At 43.5% G+C, this 19,564-nt stretch overlaps 1 protein-coding gene across 2 annotated transcripts in view; it reads left to right on the forward strand.

Moving 5' to 3' along the window:
- The window catches only part of stim2 (stromal interaction molecule 2), a 151,565-nt gene that overhangs the window by 107,410 nt on the left and 24,591 nt on the right, over window positions 1-19,564 (forward strand). For both annotated transcript variants that reach the window (XM_033026653.1, XM_033026659.1), the window contains exons 5-7: window positions 6,543-6,654; window positions 12,104-12,219; window positions 19,176-19,353. In XM_033026653.1, coding sequence (XP_032882544.1) covers window positions 6,543-6,654; window positions 12,104-12,219; window positions 19,176-19,353 — 406 coding nt within the window. The remainder of the gene's footprint in view (window positions 1-6,542; window positions 6,655-12,103; window positions 12,220-19,175; window positions 19,354-19,564) is intronic.

The raw sequence follows: 19,564 nt of genomic DNA on the forward strand, positions 1-19,564 counted from the left end.
ATGTCCAAGCTCCAGGCGGGTGATGATAAGTCCCACGGCCATTTTAGGCCGCGCGGGGCGATTTACGGCCCCGCTCCCGGTCTGAAAGTACAAAGTCGGAGCCCCAGCGTGCGATGGTGAGTCCCACGGCCATGAAGCCGCGCCAGGTGATGTACGGTCCCGGTCCGGGTCGTTCCAACCCCGCGACACGGGCTGGAGAAGTCGCGTTGCAGGAGCTCCAGGAAGCGGTCTCTCTCTCCCCCCGGACCCGCGAGCTCCCGATGTCCCGACAGTCCACCGGACCTGCGGCTGCGTTGCTGGAGCCTCCGAGCCCCAGGAGTCGAGTCGCAGCAGCGAGTCACCACCGCTCCCCACGCTCCGAGGCCGGCCAGCCCCACGATGGTGAGTAGTCCGCTGCTCCGCAGTCTCCCGAGCCCCCGGGTCGTTCAGGTTGGAGGCCGCTCCACGGTGCTAGGCCCCAACGACAACGGAGACCCGACAGGGAAAAGGTCGGGTCTCCCGAACAGGGAAGAGATTTAAAACGGTTTCCCCCTCCCCCCCCCCCGCCTCCCACATATACACATTTAAAACCAAGCTCAAAAAAACACAAACACTACATTTAACTAGACAAAAATTAAAAAAAGACAGACAGGCTGTAGGAGCCGCTGCAACGAGTCGCGCCGCCACCAGGAACCCTTGTTATGGAGGGGTTGCATTTATAGGAAGCTGTCTGTTCAGTGATTTTCATGTAACGCAAACAAATTGACAAGGGAGTACACTATGTTAGATATTTTCATTTATGTATTACTATTAGTCATTTGCCTTAAATAATTAAAACAAAGTTTGAACTGAAGTAAGTTGACCTATTGAGTCTCCATTTTGGATAGAAGCAATCCTGTGGATCTCCAGATTGCTCCAGATTCCAGCACATGCAGCCTCTTCATTCCTCCTGCCCTCTTCCTCCCCCCGCACCCCACAGGTGCTGCCTGACTCGCTGTGTTCCTCCAGGAGATTGTTTGTTACTCTGGATTCCAGTACCTGCAGCCTCTTCATTCCTCCTGCCCTCTTCCTCCCCCCCCCCCCCCCACCCCACAGGTGCTGCCTGAACCGTTGAGTTCCTCCAGCAGATTGCTTGTCGCTCAGGATTCCAGCACATGCAGCCTCTCGTGTCTCCAATCCCCTGGACGTTCTTTAGTAATTGCAAAAACGAATTGACCAGGGTTTTGTGGCATGAAGCAGCCCACAGCACAGAGCGAAGGTGCTGGGCATGCTAGAGTGGTCAGCTGCTCTAAAAAGGGGCCGACCGGTTGTGGTGGAATGTGTTCTGCATGATGGATTTGTTCATGAAACAGATTTATATTACAAGTTATCGCACTGTGAAAGCAGTCTAACTGGGTTACATTTTAGGGCAGGAGTTTATGTTCACCCGTCTGTACCAATGGCTGCATCATACGATTGGAATGAGGAAAGTTAACAAATTGGTTGCTGAGGGCCATGTTGTGGTCTGAGAGATAAAAAAGTTATCTGTTATGTTTTACAGAATAGAAATACACTTGAAATTTATTCCAGGTTTTGCAACATTTTATTGATTGTACAATCATCATAATAACCATAGCGATGTCCCAGCAACTAATAGGTTCATTAGATGTGTCTGGCCTTTCTCATGCTCAATAGATTACAAGAAAGCTACGGAAATGAAAGTGCCATTGTTTAGGATTATATAAAGAAGATGTATGATTTTTTTCAAAATGGACAATGAAACCCTTGGTAAGAAGCAGACTAATTAATATCACGAGGTGACAATTATGTGTCTGCTATTAGCAATGTTAAATTGTGAATTGCCATTTGGTTTCAAAAATACGATCAGCTTCAGCTTTAGTTTCAGATTAATTTATTGTCATTTACACTTTGAACAGTATACCTGGCAGTGATAAATACATACACTAACGCGTGCAAAACTGTAGGATGGTGCGTTGACTGTAGGGCAATGTGAAGTTGTGCAAAAGAATAACATTGTACTATCATTGACTTACAAATTCGAAGGAGAAAATGGAGTTGGATTGGACACACCTCAGGAAACCTGCCACAAACATCACCTGGGAAGCTCTGAAATGGAACCCCAAGGAAAAAGGAAAATAGGTCGCCCCAGGAACAGCTGGAGAAGAGGTGCCCAGACAGAAATGTCTGAATAGGCTCAACTAGGGAGATCTCGAAAGAACTACCAACAACCGAGTGAGGTGGAGGACATTTGTCAATGGCCTATGCTCCCTAGAGGAGCAAAGGGCTTAAGAAGAAGAAGAAGAAGATCATGGAGCAACCAACTGAGGTGGAGATAAGAGTAAGAGCTTGTGGCAGTACCTCCGGGAGGGGGATTGTGCAAGAAGTGATTGTCACAGAACAGAGAAGATGCTGTTCTTAAATCTGGATGTCTGGGCTTTCAAGTTCCTGCATCTTATCCCAGAAAGAAGAAAAGAGAAAGGGGAATGAATGGCCAGGGTGGTAGGCATCCTTGACAATATTTCCAGCATTCTTGGTGTGAAACACCATGAGGATGAAGTGGACGGAGGGAAGTGATGGGCATGCGACGGACTAAGCTGTGTTCATCACGGTCAATGCAGGTTCAAATGGTTAACAGCAGAGCAGTTGGCTGAGATGCTTCCTGTCAGAATACTTTCTATAGTGCATCTGTAGAAGTTCAAGTGAATCCTTGTACACATGCCAAATCTTCTCAGACGCCAAAGAAAGTAAAGATGCTGACGGTTTTTTTTGATCACCGCGTCAGAGTGAAGGGATCAGGTTAGGTGGCTGGTGACATGGATGGCTCGGAACTCGACGCTGTTGACCATCTCTACAGCTGTTCTGTTGACGAGGACAGGGTTGTGTTTACTCCTGCTCTCTCTTAGTTTAACATTTTGAAACTGAGATGTAAATTGTGGCACAGAATGATAGACTAGATGAGTCTCATTCTTTTTGAAGTCATATTAGGTGTCTTTAATATGTCAGTTGAAGACTGAGGGAGGGATTGCTAAAACAGGGAGGGAGTGAGGGTATGGGGTGTGAGTGAAGGGGCCAAGGAAAAGTGACCAAGGAAGAGAGGTCGGCACGGTGGCGCAGCGGTAGAGTTGCTGCCTTACAGCTCCAGAGACCCGGGTTTGATCCTGACTACGGTGCTGTCTGTATGGAGTTTATATGTTCTCCTCGTGACTGCGTGGACTTTCTCCGGTTTCCTCCTACACTCCATAGACGTACAGATTTGTAGGTTAATTGGCTTCGGTAAAATTGTAAATTGTCCCTCGTATGTTGGATAGTGCTAGTGTACAGGGATTATTGGTCGGCGCGGACTCGGTGGGCCGAAGGGCCTGTGTCCGTGCTGTATCTCTAAACTAAACTAAACTAAGGGAATGTGTTCTTATGTACATCTTTATGTGTTTGCGTACGTGTGCGTGTGTGTTTGTGAGGGTTTGTGAGTCTATGCAGTTGGACCAAGTTATTTTGGTGGGTAGTATGCAGTGGTCACCCCATGTAAAAAAAAAAATCATACACAGGCATGGTCCCCTCCCCTGACATAGAGTGAAAGTAAGCCATCCTCTTGAGGAATTGTCTAAGAAGATGATTGTAAAATAAGTTTGATCATAAATAAAGCACACATGGAGACGCAAGAAACTGCAGGAGTCTAGAGCAAAACACAAACTGCTGGAGGGTTTCAACACGTCAGGCAGCTGTGAAGGGGTCTATCCATTTACAACAAGCATCCAAGGTTCATCTTGGGATAGAAACATGGAACTGCAGATGTTGGGATTACAGAAAAAATACACCATGTGCTGTAGTAACTCAGCAGGGCAGGCAGCATCCCTGGAAAACATGTACTGTTGACGTTTTGGGTCGGGACGCTTCTTCAAATTCATGGGTCATTCTCATCAGTCTGAAGAAGGGTCCCAACCTGAAACGTCGCCTAACAACGTTCTCCAGAGATGCTGCCTGACTCGCTGAGTTACTCCAGCATTTTGTGGTTCATCAAGGTATTGGCCTCCCTCTGCTGGTTAATGTTTATATTGCGGTTTCTTACAATTAGCCAAATCTGACCAAGGGACGCCATCACTCTTTAGTCAGTGTGGGTGTGTGTGTTGCATGCATGTATGTATGTGTGTGTACATATATGTGTGTTTGTGTGTACTTACCATATCTCCGAAACAGCAAGGCACCCCTCTTCTAGAGGTGAAATGTTGGAACCTTTGAGCAAGATTATCTAATGACCACAGTTTTATTCCTGTGTAGCAGTGATCACAAAGCCCTTCCTCCACACAACCAAGGCAATTTGTCGCTATGCTGCCCTTTTCTTTCATCGCTCTCTTCCCCACTCCAAATGCTTCTTAAGTTCCCTCGTTACTCTCTCCCTACTCTGCGCCAGCAGTGACCATGTGATACTTTATTGTGTCATTGTGTTCAATAAAATATTAGAAACATAAACAGAAAGTACTGGAAATACTCACTAGATGGGGCCACATCTGTGCAGAGAGACACCGTTACTTTTTCACATCAATGACCCATCAGAACTGTAAAAATAGACATCAAAGCAGTTTTTTACCGGGGAGGAGGAGGGGTAGGGAGAATGAAGTGCAAGAATGAAGCAATTGGCTGTCGTGCTGGCTGAGATAGGACTGGAGACATGCGCTGGAGAAAGTTAGTCATTCACAGATGATCCATGGGGAGGAGGTGGGAGTGGAAAGAAACAAATGAAAACAAAATAAAATGCTGAAACGACATGAGACACAATGGAGAAGCGAAACATTGCAGGTGCTGGAACTGACCAGCTCTGATACAAAATGGAAAGGTAGATTTTCAGAACTTTTATTCAGAAACTGAGGACTGCAATGCAATGAACGAAGATAAGTGGAGGGGCAGGTAGGGTCGAGGAAGCAGGGACTCTGCAGAAGGTCTTGGACAGGTTTGGAGAGTGGGCAAGTCAGGCAGCATCTTTGGAGAACATGGATATGTGTCATTTTGGGTCGAGAGCCTTCTCTGAGAAGAGTCCCCACTCGAAACGTCACCTATCCATTTTCTCCAGAGCTGCTGCCTGACCTGCTGAGTTATTGCAGCACTTTGTGTCCGTTTGTGTTTTAGCCAGCATCTGCAGGTCTTTATTTCTGCATTTCCTCAGACTTAAGTATTTTCTATTTTTAATAATAGATTTTCAGTATCTGCTGTTTACTACTTTTTAATTAACAGCTGTAGTTCTTCCCTAACAGCACATGTGGATTTTTAAGATAGTCTTTTCAACTCCAATAATTTTTTGGTTGAGAATTGCAACATTTGAATCAATGTTTTTTAATTGCCATTTAATCTTTTCGTTTTTTTCATTGTATCAATTTTAAGATTGTTCTTTTATCTGCCATCAATAATTTGTATTATAGATTATAATAAATCTTTGGAAATCTACCCGGGAAGATTGTGGATGCTCAGGCACTGATTATATTCAAGGAAGAAAATCATATTTTATTGGATATTAACGGAATGAAGGGATGTGGTTTAGTGCAGGAAAGTGACATTGATGTTAAAGGTCGGGTGATCTTATTCAATAAAAGGACTGGGCAAGCTAGATGCAGGAAAAAATGCCCCAATGTTGCGCAAGTCCAGAACCAGGAGCCACAGTCTTAGAATAAGGGGGAGGCCACTTAAGACTGAGGTGAGAAAAAAAGTTTTCACCTAGAGAGTTGTGAATTTATGGAATTCCCTGCCACAGAGGGCAGTGGAGGCCAAGTCACTGGATGGATTTAAGAGAGAGTTAGATAGAGCTCTAGGGGCTAGTGGAGTCAAGGGATATGGGGAGAAGGCAGGCACAGGTGATTGATTATGGGACAAATTCAGGCAAATGGGATGAGTTTAGGGATCGTCATGGACAAGTTGGGTGGAAAGGACCGTTTTGGCACGATATAACTCTATTACTCAAAGACAACCCCCAGAAGTCAACAACAAACCCAGCAACTACAGAGAACTATTTGTTCCTCCAAGTATCAGAAATTCCCTATAGCTATTTCCCTCGCGAAACAAATACTGCCTGAAATGCTGAGAATTGTCAGCACTCTCTTATTTCACATTTCCAGTGCCTTGTTTTGAGTATTCCAGCAATCTATCTATCTCTCTGCCCATTCTCATTCATTGCTTCCTATTTTTACTTCTTCTAGAATGATCAGTGATAATTAATTTTCTTCTTATCGAGTCCACACACCAGATTAGAAATTGTTCAGCCAGAGCTGAACACACTCATCGGCATCTGCATACAATGGTGCAGATGTCTTGTCGCTTCTTGCGCGTGATGGTGGAAAGATTAGTGGAAACAGGGCCGTGACGTGAACGCTCTTTCTTCGACCCCAGTGATACTTAATAAGACTTCATCAGTCGGCACTTATGCCACTTGTATTGTTCAACGCGTAACATTTACTGGGCAAAATTAAATGGAAAAATGTTTTTTTTTTTCATTGCAAGGATTCAGAACAATTCCTCACTGCTACGTAATATGTTGATCATTTATTAATGTTTCATTATGTCTATTTTGTTATTTGCAGTACACAATTGGACCATGGATGAAACGTTGGACTGGTTAATTTACTTTGTGGAATTACCACAGTATGTAAAGAATTTCCAGGAAAACAAGATTCAAGGAACAGATCTACCCAGGTGGGTTTTGCTGCAAATGGTTTTCTTCGCCATGAGTGAAGGGAACATCCATGAAACTAAAAATTAACCTAACAGTGACAAAAATGACATGAAATCATCTTGTATTCATTTTTCACGTGAAATATGAGCTTCCCCACTATTATTAAATGAAATCAAAAGATGACGTAAAATGGTCTTAATTTAACAGACCATTTTATTCAGTTGTGTTCTGCCAGCTGAGCAGTTGGCTTAATGCTGTGTGTCTAAGTGATATAGAAATAAGACCAGACAGGAATTTGAAGAAAATCAGGCTTGTTCTTGTGACCATTGAATAGCAATGTTACAAAATGTTGCGATTTTAAAAATCAAGTCTGCATTTTATCCCATCAGATAAAGCGTAAAAAGAAGTTTAATTTGACACCTAATTCACATTCATATCTTCAGTATTAAAAAAGTTAAGGCCATTTTCATACTCGGAAATTAGCATCTTGTTCCCTATTGCTTTTCCATTGACTTAACACAAAAGCTGTGATCGAGGACAGTCAAAAGCCCATAACTTTCTTAAAAATTAAGAGAACTGAAAGAAATGTTCAGTTATTATAGATTGAAGCATTCTGAAACAAATATGAAACATTCTTACTTGGATGACCTGAAATTAAAGAATATAATTAGTTAGTTACCTAATTGTAGCTAATTACAAAATTCAATTGCTAGATCTAAACATCTATCCATTTCTTAAGAAAATATTAACATTTTTAAATAACCTGTGTCCAAATAACATTCACACAAGAATTCACAATATAACATGATTTTTAAATCTCATTGTCATGAATTTATAGGCCAAATGGAAGGAATTTAATGTTTAATTCCCGTAAATTAATGGTCATTTAAATCATCTTGCGAGTGAGATTTTGTGGAACGCGATCGATTGGAACATTGCGGTTTGCGGTGAATTTAAACCCCATATCGGCAGGAAAAACACTGCCGGTTCGTATATTTACATAATCACATTTTCGGCAGGGAAATTTTGATTAAAGTCATCCTAAGAAGCAAGTTTATATGTAAAATAGACGACTTACCTTATGTTTTGTCCCCTACGCGAGATTCGTCCCGTTGTCTGCGTTGACGGCGTTAGAAGTCGCTTTTTTATTTTACTCCAGCGATTAAATTGTCCTGCGATTTTTTTTTTAAACTTCCGAGAACGCAAGTTGGAACGATTTTTCAGCATCAGCTAGCAGTCCGAGAAAATATATCTTGGACAGTCAGGAGAAAACGGCGTTTTAATCCCGCCCCCCCCCCTCAAAGGCGCCAAAGTCGCGCACACGCCCAGTGGCAGAACTGCAGCACCGCTGAAGGTAAGTATTTTAACATACCTACATGGAAGTTAGAACAGTAAAGCACAGGAACTGGTCCTTCGGCAATGATGTCTGTGCCATACAGGTTGCCAAATTAGACTATGCCCTTCTACCTGCACATGGTCCATATCCCTCCATCCTTTGCATACCCTTGTGCCTATCTAAAAGCCTCTTAGACGGTACTATTGTATTTACTTCCACCACCATGCAAATAGTAAAGACTAACATATAATATTTACTTTCATTTGTTAAAAGCCATTATTTTCCTAAATTTAAATCTTATCTAAAAAATACATTTTTTGAAACAATATTTAATAAATTTTGTTTTGTAATCCTAAAACTACCAATTGTCTTCTGGAATGCAGAGCTAAGCAACTGTCTCTTTTCTGAATATAGATAATATTATGCATATTGGATCTCATCTGCCCTGACCTATTCCATGTCTTTATATTTATATTCACAAGAGGCATTTCATAAAGCCTGAAGTTTTATGCAGTTTTTAAAGGTGCTGACAAAAGCTCAGGATACAGTATGTACGTCGCCGTTAGAGTGAAGGGCAAAGCAGGCAAACGTAAGGAAGCTTGGCTGACGAGGGAAATTGAGGTATTGGTCAAAAACAAGAAGGATGTATGGGACAGGTATAGGCAGCTGGGATCAAGTGCATCCCTGGAGGAGTTTCGGGAACTAAGGAGTAAACTGAAAAAGGAGATCAGAAGGGCAAAAACGATCCAGGAGATAGCTCTGGTGGGTAGCATTAAGGACAATCCCAGAAGATTTTATAAATACATAAGGGGGAAAAGGGTAACTAGAGTGAGTGGGACCTCTCAGGAATTAAAGCAGTCACTGTGGAGCCACAGGAGATGGGCAAGGTCCTCAATGAGTATTTATCTTCTGTATTTACCGAGGAGAAAGACGGTAGGTCGGAGGAACTTGGGGCAGTCTATGGAAGTGTCATGAGAGCAGTCAGTGTTACCGTCGAAGAAGTACTGAAGGTACTATTGTGTATGAAGGTAGACAAATCTCCAGGGCCTGATCAGCTATATCCGAGGACATTGCGGGAAACTAGAGAGGAAATTGCGGGAGCCCTGGTTGAAATTCACAAGCCGTCGTTAAATACAGGAGAAGTGACGGAAGACTGGAGGGTGGCAAATGTTGTGCCTCTTTTCAAGAAGGGCTGCAGGGAAACTGCTGGGGACTATAGGCTGGTGAGCTTAACATCTGTTGTTGGAAAGTTACTAGAGAGTATTCTGTGGGATAGAATATACAGGCATTTAGATGGGCAAGGGCTGTTTAGGGTTAGTCAGCATGGTTTTATACATGGGAGGATTTCGCACAAATCTGATTGATTTTTTTTGAGGATGTGACCATAAAGGTCGTTGAAGGCAGAGCTGTAGATGTGTACATGGACTTCTGTAAGGCATTCGACAAGATTCTGCACGGTAGGCTGATCTGCAAGGTTAGATCACATGGGATCCAAGGAGAGATAGTCGAATGGATAGCAAATTGGCTCCATGGAAGGAAGCAGAGGTTAATGGTGGAAGGGTGCTGACGAGGGAAATTGAGGCATTGGAGGCCTGTGACTAGTGGTGTGCCTCAGGTTTTTGTGCTGGACCGGTTACTGTTGGTTATCTACATCAATGATTTGGATGAGAACACAGGGCAAAATTAGCAAGTTTGCTGATGATACAAAAGTTAGTGGTTTTACAGATAGTGAAGATGGTTGCGAAAGATTGCAGCAGAATCTGGATCGATTGGCCAGGTGTGCAGAGGAATGGTTGATGGAATTTAATACAAAGCAGTGGGGACGTCGAACAAGGGCAAGACCAAAACAGTAAATGGTAGGCCTCTGGGTAGAGTTGTAGAGCAGAGGGATCAAGGAGTACAGGTGCATGGTTCCTTGAAGGTCGAGTCGCAGGTGGATAATGGGGGGTCAAAAAGGGTTTTGGCACTTTGGCCTTCATCAGTCGAAGTATTGAGTATAGAAGTTGGAAGGTCATGTTGCAGTTGTATAAGATGTTGGTGAGACTGCATTTAGAATATTGTGTTCAGTTCTGGGCACCATGTTATAAGAAAGATATTGTCAAGCTTGAAAGCGCTCAGAAAAGATTTACGAGGATGTTGCCAGGATAGAGGGCGTGAGGTATAGGGAGAGCTTAAGTAGGCTAGGTCTCTATTCCTTAGAGCGCAGGAGGATGAGGGGTGATCTTATAGAGGTGTACAAAATCATGAGAGGAATAGATCGGGTAGATGCACAGAGTCTCTTGCCCAGAGTAGGGGAATCGAGGACCAGAGGACATAGGTTCAAGGTGAAGGGGAAATGATTGAATAGGAATCCAAGAGGTAACTTTTTCACACAAAGGGTGGTGGGTGTATGGAACAAGCTGCCAGAAGAGGCAGTTGAGGCTGGGACTATCCCATAATTTAAGAAACAGTTAGATAGGTACATGGATAGTTCAGGTTTGGAGGGATATGGACCAAGCACAGGCAGGTGGGGCTAGTGTAGCTAGGACATGTTGGCCGGTGTGGGCAAGTTAGGCCGAAGGGCCTGTTTCCCCTCTGTATCACTCTATGACTATTAAAGTGGAGACAAAGGCATGTCCAGGCTTAATCCTTTTGGTGGGACTTTCCCCAACTACATGCTTGTATTGGCAATATCCTGTCTTAATACTAAGCCATCCAAACTTACATTTTATTTTTAGAAACAAAGAACTGCAGATGCTGTTTTACACCAAAGATTGTCACAAAGTGCTGGAGTAACTCAGTGGGTCAGGCAGCATCTCTGGAGGAAAAGGATAGGTGACGTTTCGAGTCATGACCCTTCTTCAGGCTGGTGTGAAGTCTGAAGAAGGGTCCCAATCCGAAAGATCACCTATCCTTTTCTGCAAGAGATGCTGCCTGGCCCACTGAGTTACTCCAGCACTTTGTGGCTATAAAATGTTTAAATAAAAAATAATTTAGTGATAACATTCACTGGAACAAGGTTTTATGGTTCAAAGTAGAACATTTGAAAGTTGATGCTAAGTCAGGTGCTCATAAATGAGGGTGGAGGGCAGTGTCGAATATGGTCAGGTAGGAAAGTGTCAACCAAGTACCCTGGAGGTAATAATAATCACCAGACGTGGTTGTGATGGAGGCAGGGCAGGGGTTAAAAATCATATATTGGGTAATCCAGCCTGCAATCCACCCCATACGAAGGGTTTCGGCCCGAAACGTCGCCTATTTCCTTCGCTCCATAGATGCTGCTGCACCCGCTGAGTTCCTCCAGCAATTTTGTGTACCCACCCCATACGCTGCCTGCTTCTAGTCTGAAAATCCCCTTTTCCCCTACCTCACCGCCTACATTTCCTGCCTTCTAGTTATGGTTGGGCTGCTGAATTTTAATAGGCAATTCATTGATTCAGCTGGGAAGTACATCTTTGCCGATTAAACAGATAAAATGGTTCAGAATTAATTGTCATTGGTAATTAGTACGCTGATAATCAAGTCAAGTCAAGTTTATTCGTCACATACACATACGAGATGTGCAGTGAAATGAAAAGTGGCAATGCTCGCAGACTTTGTGCAAAAAACAAACAAACAAACAAACAAACAAACAAACTACAAACAGAATGGAACAGAATCACATATTCTTTTACATAATACATATTGTGGGAGGAAGGAAAAAGGAAAAAAAACAGCAATTTAAAACAAACAGTAGAATGGTACAGTAAAGTTAGTCCCTGGTGAGATAGGAGTTTACAGTCCTAATGGCCTCTGGGAAGAAACTCCTTCTCAACCTCTCCGTTCTCACAGCATGGCAATGGAGGCGTTTGCCTGATCGTAGCAGCTGGAACAGTCTGTTGCAGGGGTGGAAGGGGTCCCCCATGACTCCCATAATTGCTCAAACCCAGCAATGGTGTGCTCCACATGCCATTCAGATGCCAAAGCTCGTCTTGCCTCAAGAGTAGTCGCTGTGGTGAAAGATTGGCAACCTGGTTATGCCCAGTGAAATTTACCGTACAAGGGGAGAGAGGACAAAGCAAGTTTTAGGAATAGCAAGTTGTACCTCGTTGTTCCTCTTCTACAATGTCAAAGCCATCATATTTCTAAGGCTGCATTGTGTGTGTGTCTTGCAGGCTAGCTGTGAATGACATTCCTTTTATGGTGAATAATTTGAAAATCACTGACCGGAGTCACAGACAGAAGCTTCAGCTCAAGGCACTGGATGCTGTACTCTTTGGAGCACCCATTCGTGAGTATCCGATTTTTAAAAACAAGTGTATTTCATGGTCTTAAACATGTTCACCAACCATTTTATGAGTTAACTCGGAATTGTTGTCTTTGAATTGCTCAGATCTATCATTGAGTTAACCTCCAAGACCTAGTCACAAGGCCTTCCAACTAACGAGGGGTTGTCAGTCTTGTTTATCACCAAGCTGAAGCCTCAGTGTGGGTTGGCAGCTAGTCGCTTGGAGTAGGAACCTTGGATTTTCTTTTCCATGCTGGGAGCTAACGTTGATTGTAAAATGTCTTTCCCACTGCTGAGGCTAACATCATCTGGCTTAGAATATTGATGCAAAGGGATCTATCTGGGTGTCGTTGTGCACAATTCGTGATTGGGACAGTGATTGGGAAACGTACAGAAGTCAGATGGTTCTTCACAACGTGGATGTTTCAGGATACTTCCTCTTGAATAAGTATTTAGTACTCAAGGTTACTGTACAGTTAGAATAAGGTGAACATTGAAGCAAAGGAATCTGGGAGTCCTCGGACACGATTTGTAAAATGATTGCAAGTGATTGGGAAACTTCACACAATGTTTTCATTCATTGGGAGACTAAGAGTATATAATAGCAGTGAGGTTATGCCTCAGTTATTCGGGGCATTGGTGAGACCACATTTGGAGAATTATGCACATCATTGGTCTGTGAATGAGAAAGTCGAGGATCCAATTGCAGAGGGATGCACAGAGACCCAGATCTGAGAGCTTGGTAACCAGCTTGGAGGGGATGATGGTATTAAATGCCTAGCTGTAGTCAATGAATAACAGCCTGACATATGAGTTTTTGTTATCCAAGTGGTCCAGAGCGGAGTAGAGAGCCAGCGAGATCGCATCCACCATTGATCTGTTGTGGCGGTAAATGAACTGCAGTGGTTCCAGGTTTTTGTCGAGGTATGGTTGATTTGCCCCATTATCATCCTCTCAAAGCACCTCATTACCACAGATGTTAGTGCCACTGGTCGATAGTCATTGAGGCACGTCACCTTGCTTTTCTTGGGCACCGGTATTATTGATGCCCTTTTAAAGCAGGTGGGAACCTCAGACCTCAGAAGTGAGAGGTTGAAAATGTCCGTAAAAACTCCAGCCAGTTGATCCGCACAGGTTTTTAAAACACATCCGGGTATACCATCAGGTCCAGGCGCTTTCCAAGGGTCCATTCCTCTGAAGGATCTGCTGACGTCGGCCTCTGTGACTGTGACCGAAATACCAATACGGCAAATAGGGGCTCGGGAAGGCACATCAGTGTTCTCCCTATCAAAGTGTGCGTAAAATGCATTGAGCTCGTTAGGGAGTGATGCTTGTCTGACATTTGAGCTGCCTCCTGATTGCGCCTTGTAGGAGGTGATGGCATTCAAGCCCCGCCACAGTTGCCGAACATCCGTCTCATCCTCCAGCTTCGAGCAAAAGTCCTTTTGGCCTTTTTGATGACCTTACCAAGGTCGTATCTGGACTTCTTGTAGACCACTGTATCATCAGAAATGAATGCCCGGGATCTGGTCTTCAGAAGAATGCGGATCTCATGGTTCATCCAAGGCTTCTGGTTAGGAAACACTCGGAAGGTTTTTGTTGGGATGCAGTCCTCCACACATTTCTTTATGGTCTGTAGCGACTGGTGTATTCATTCATGTCCGTTGCCGAGTCCCTGAACATTGCCCAGTCTACAGACTCCAAATAGTCCTGGAGCTGTTCCTCTGCCCCCCCCCCCCCCCTCCCCCCAACCAGCTCTGTACTGTCCTCACCTCTGCGGGTGCGCTCTCCAATTGCTGCCTGTAGGCAGGAAGAAGCAGCACCGTGGTATGGTTGGATTTACCGAAGTGAGGGCAAGGGATAGAGCGATCGGCATCCTTGATGGTCGTGTAGCAGTGGTCAAGGGTGTTTGATCCTCTGGTCACTGGGAGAATGTGCAAACTCCGTACAGGCAACACCCATCATTATGATCGATCCACGGGTCTCTGGCGCTGTAAGGCAGCAACCCTACTGCTGCGCCACCATGCCGCACCACCATGCCGCCCCAAATATTTCTATGCTGTCTGTTCTGATTAATTGTATACCTGAGAAAGGCTGAAAATAATCCCAGGATGGCTTAGTCAAGGTAATTACTTCCCCATTAGATGGCAGTGTCGCTACATGCCTTGTTCTTTCACTGTCTTATTATAATGTGCTGGGATTGCTGCAGGTCTCCTTCTGTGGCGATGTAGTGGCAACTCTGGAGCTCCCACCAAGTGCCATTTTGAGTGAGCAGTTTAAAATTGAAGTGTGCATTTTTTTAATGAAAGTATCTATTTGTAAAAGCATGGTGTAGAACCAAATGAATGACAGGATCTGAGTCTGAAGGGTTCCGAGCCAAAGTGTCACCTATCCATGTTCACCTGACCCAGTGAGTTACTCCAGCACTTTGTGTCTTTTTTGTACAGCAGCATCTGTAGTTCCTTGTTTATGAATAACAGGATAGTCCACTTCATTCACGTCAGCACAGTTTTGAAACACTGGGCAGATCTTCTACCTCAGTGATTGCTGGATACTGAACCTACCTCTGGCTTGAACCCAGGTCTGCATTCGCTGTAAGGCAGCAGCTCTACCGCTGCGCGACCGTGCATGTAAACAATGAAACCATAATTGTGTTATTTTCCATTAAACAGTACAGAGACCAATACACATGCCCACACAGCATACCTATCACTAGAATTACTGCTCTATTAAAGTGGTTTTTTTGCAATTTTCTCATCATTTATTTAAAAGTTTTAAAATGCAGATGTTTGCATTTCAGTCCCACATCAGACCTGACTGCATTGCAGTGTCACGGAGCTAGTTTAGTTTTACTACAACTCAACGCTCCAGCTCGTGCAGCTGCTGCATTGACTGTGCCTGCCTATTGACAACCTCAGAAACTGAATAGGTGAACAGGACATTACAGTCATAGAATTGTATGATAGAAACAGGCCCTCCAGCCATTGTGTCCATGTCGACCTGAAAGCATGGATACCAGATGCTACACTTTTCAAGAGTCATTGAGTGATACAGCATGGAATTAGGCCCTTCAGCCAACATGTCCCAGCTATACCAGTCTCACCTGCACACGTTTGGTCCATATCCCTTCAAACCTGTCCTATCCATGTACCTGTCTGACTGCTTAGAGTCCTAGAGTGATACAGTGTGAAAACAAGCCCATCGGCCCAAGTTGCCCACACAAGCCAACATGTTGCAGCTACACTCGTCCATATCCCTTCAAACCTCTCCTATACATGCACCTGCCTAATTGTTTCTTAAACAATGGGATAGTCCCAGCCTCAACTACGTCCTCTGGCAGCTTGTTCCATACACCCACCACCCTTTGTGCGAAAAAGTTACCCCTCGGATTCCTATTAAACCTTTTCCCCTTCACCTTGAACCTATGTCCTCTGGTCCTTCATTCCCCTACTCTGGGCAAGAGGCTCTGTGCATCTACCCGATCTATTCCTCTCATGATTTTGTACACCTCTATAAGATCACCTCTCATTCTCCTGCGCTCTAAGGAATAGAGACCCAGCCTACTCAACCTCTCCCTATAGCTTACACCCTCTAGTCCTGACAACATCCTCGTAAATCTTTTCTAAATCCTTTCAGGCTTGACAATATCTTTCCTATAACATGAGCACAATATTCTAAATGCGGTCTCACCAATGTTTTATATAACTGCAACATGACCTCCCAACTTCAATATTCAATACTCTGACTGCTGAAGGCCAATGTGCCAAAAGCCTTTTTTGACCACCCGATCTACCTGCGACTCCACCTTCAAGGAACCATGCACCTGTACTCCTAGATCCCTCAGCTCTACAACACTCCCCAGACCTCTACCATTCACTGTGTAGGTCCTGCCTCTGTTAGACGGCCCAAAATGCAACACATTTCTCTGTATTAAATTCCATCAACCATTCCTCCGCCCACCTGGTCAATCGATCAAGATCCTGCTGCAATTTTTCACAACCATCTTCACTATCTGCAAACCGCCCCCTTTTGTATCATCAGCAAACTTGCTAATCTTGCCTTGTGTGTTCTCATCCAAATCATTGATATAGATGACAAACCGTAATGAGCCCATCACCGAACCTTGATGCACATCACTAGTCACAGGCCTCCAGTCCGAGATACAACCTCCATCATCACCCTCTGCTTCCTTCCACAAAGCCAATTTTCTATCCATTCAGCTATCTCTCCTTGGATCCCATGCGATCGAACCTTCCAGAGCCGACTTGTGGAACCTTGTCAAATGCCTTGCTGGTCCATACATACAACATTAATTTGTGAGACACGACCTCCCACGTACAAAACCATGCTGACTATCCCTAATCAGACCTGACCATCCAAATGCCTGTATATCCTATCCCTCAGAATACTCTCTAGTAACTTTCCAACTACAGATGTTAAGCTCACTGGCCTGTAGTTCTCAGCATTTTGCCAGCAGCCCTTCTTGAGTAGAGGTACAACATTTGCACCCTCCAGTCTTCCGGCACCACCTGTATTTAAAGACGACTCATAAATTTCAACCAGGGCTCCTGCAATTTCCTTTCTAGTTTCCCACAATGTTCTCGGATATGAGGCCCTGGAGATTTGTCTACCTTCATACACGATAGTACCTTCTGCACCTCTTCTTGTTGGATAATGCATCTTACCATGAGCTAAATTTCAGGTAGTCCTTCAGTGTTGCGAAAAACATTTGAAACTCGTATATTTCAAATCATACAAACCATACCTTGCATTAATGTTGAATGGATTACAAAATCTTTGTAATTAATAACAGTTATAAATCTAGAAAGAGAAAATCAGTTGAAGAAATGGAACCTGTTCAGCCTTCAGTATAAAAACTGAGATCTTCACGAGGGAGTCAGCGTGTTCTGAATTTGCAAAAGTCTCCAAACTGTTCAGTATTCACACTAAAGCTTTTTCTTCAGATGCTTTAAACATTATTCAGTATTTGAGATCGATTTGATAAAAGCAATAGAATGATCCATGTCCACACCTATTTATAACTCTGCCAGTGGGATGCAATGGACTGATCTTGTGCATTTAACCCTGCCCTCCATAGACCAGGGATAAAATGGGCCCTTGTGACCTGTTCAAGGTATAAATCTCCAGCCATAAATTTTAACGGTAACAATTCTGCCATTGCCATTTTATTCAGTCACATTCATTGACGAGTACATTTAATCACTCGCTAACAATAGCAGTGATCTTTAGGTAAGATCCAGGGAATTGTTCACAGAAGTACTGGACAGGTTTAAAAAGACCTTGAAAACAAAATGTATTGCTGCTTGGCTATTGGCTTCTTTTTTCCAGTGTGATTAGGTGAATATGCTGTCTTTTTGTTTCCCTTTTTTTGAGCAGGAAAGGTAGTTGTTTTGTCTTCCATCCATCATGCCCACAGGTTGCCTCCACCACAATGGACCCTGGCTTCTAAATGTTCTCCTCTCTCTTAAAGGAGAAAGGAACAAATGCTGCCAGATAAATCTTTCTTTAGTCACTTGAAGAATGCATGTACCTGTACCTGACTTTTGTAAAAACTGCTGCTTGATAAATTTTCTCTGCCATGCTACAAAATTGGACTAATGGATATTGGAAGATTCCAGTTTAAACCAGTTATCCAGGTTGTTGTAACAACTTAGCTCAGCCAAAGTGGACAAGTCAGGGACGTCCATTTTTAGAGGTTTATCCAAGGCTGTTGATAGAAGGAAACACATCAGAGATCTTTGTGCACAATGCACATGGTCCAGAGTTTTGTGATCTGGATTTTCACCAGATTCCACATTGCTACTATGTGGTTTTAATAATGTCCCTGATAGCCAGGCAATAATGCAGAGCCTGCACAATTTTGAAACCATAGGTTTAAATCTCACCATGCGTCCAAGGATTGAAATTAAAAGTTTAAAATATAAAACATTAGTCGCCACAAAGCTGTGGTGCGGCTTCATTTAATTCCACAAGAGTCCCACGTCAAGGTTGTTGTTTCTGAAGTGTTCAGATCTACCAAACCTCCAGGTGCAGTGGTTTCGGAAAGTCACCTCTTCAGGATGACTTTGCAACTGGGTAATAAGTACCAGGTTTGCCTGCAAGACCATCCCGGGAATTAAAACAAAATACTCGTGACATTCCTCAAAAGAAACAAGATCTAATTTAAATTTGAAAATCTGTGGTTAAAGGCAAATATATTTTGAATTTATTCAAGTCTTGCATTGTAAAAAAAAAAACGTAATTGTCTTGCCCTTGTGTTAAGTAAGGCAATGAAGTAAATGAGGCTGGGTTTCGATCTGAAATATCAACAATTATGAGCAGCTCAGTGGAGGCACACAATAGAGCTGCTGCCTTACAGCACCAGAGACCCAGCCTCGGTCCTGACTGCAGGTACTGTCTGTACAGAGTTTGTACGTTCTCCCTGTGACCACATGGGTTTTCTCCAGGTGCTCCGGTTTCCTCTCACACCCCAAAGACATGTAGGTTTGTAGGTTAATTGGCTTCTGTAAGTTGTCCCTAATGTGTAGGATAGCAATCTATAGAAACTAGTGTACAGGTAATCGTGGTCAGCGTGGACTCGGTGGGCCTAAAGACATGTTTCCACACTGAAATAAATTCCTTTCCCCTACAGATGCTGTGGACCTGCTGAGTTCCACCAGAATATTGCTTGTTGTCGACTGAAATAAATGTGGTTGATGTCACAGCACGAACATGAAAATGTTTTAAAAAATATATATTTTTCATTATGCCTGATTGAAAAATAGCCTGTATATTAGCAAGGGATCTGAGAGGTTATTGTGACTTTAAAAAATGCCTGTGGAAATGGATCCAATGTTGAGAACATTATAACAAATGCTCCATTATGGAGAACTTACTATTTAGGGCGTCTAACATAATGGCTCTTGAACTTTGCGTGAGAAATTATTTCTGTTTTTCAGGACCTCGTCACAATTGGTTGAAGGACTTTATCCTCGCTGTTTCAATGCTAGTTGGTATTGGGGGCTGCTGGTTTGCATTCCATCAGAACAGGAACTCCAAAGAACACATTACAAAGATGATGAAAGAACTGGATAGCCTGCACAAAGCTGAGGAAAGCCTGATGGAATTTCAAGAGAGGTGAGGACCGAGTGATAACTGGAGCAAAACCAAAGTGTTCAAAATTAGCTTCCCAAAGATATTTATAAATGACCGAGAGTAAAAGATGATTTTCCTCACTACCACTTTAAGCTAATCTTAAGCCTTGACATTTGGTACTCCTCCAATTTGGTTTATGACTAAGTATCCCCTTTATGGTCACAGTCTTAGACAGGGGCTACAGTCTTAGAAT

The sequence above is a fragment of the Amblyraja radiata genome, chromosome 1 (assembly GCF_010909765.2).
Source record: "Amblyraja radiata isolate CabotCenter1 chromosome 1, sAmbRad1.1.pri, whole genome shotgun sequence".
In the NCBI taxonomy this organism is placed as follows: domain Eukaryota; kingdom Metazoa; phylum Chordata; class Chondrichthyes; order Rajiformes; family Rajidae; genus Amblyraja; species Amblyraja radiata.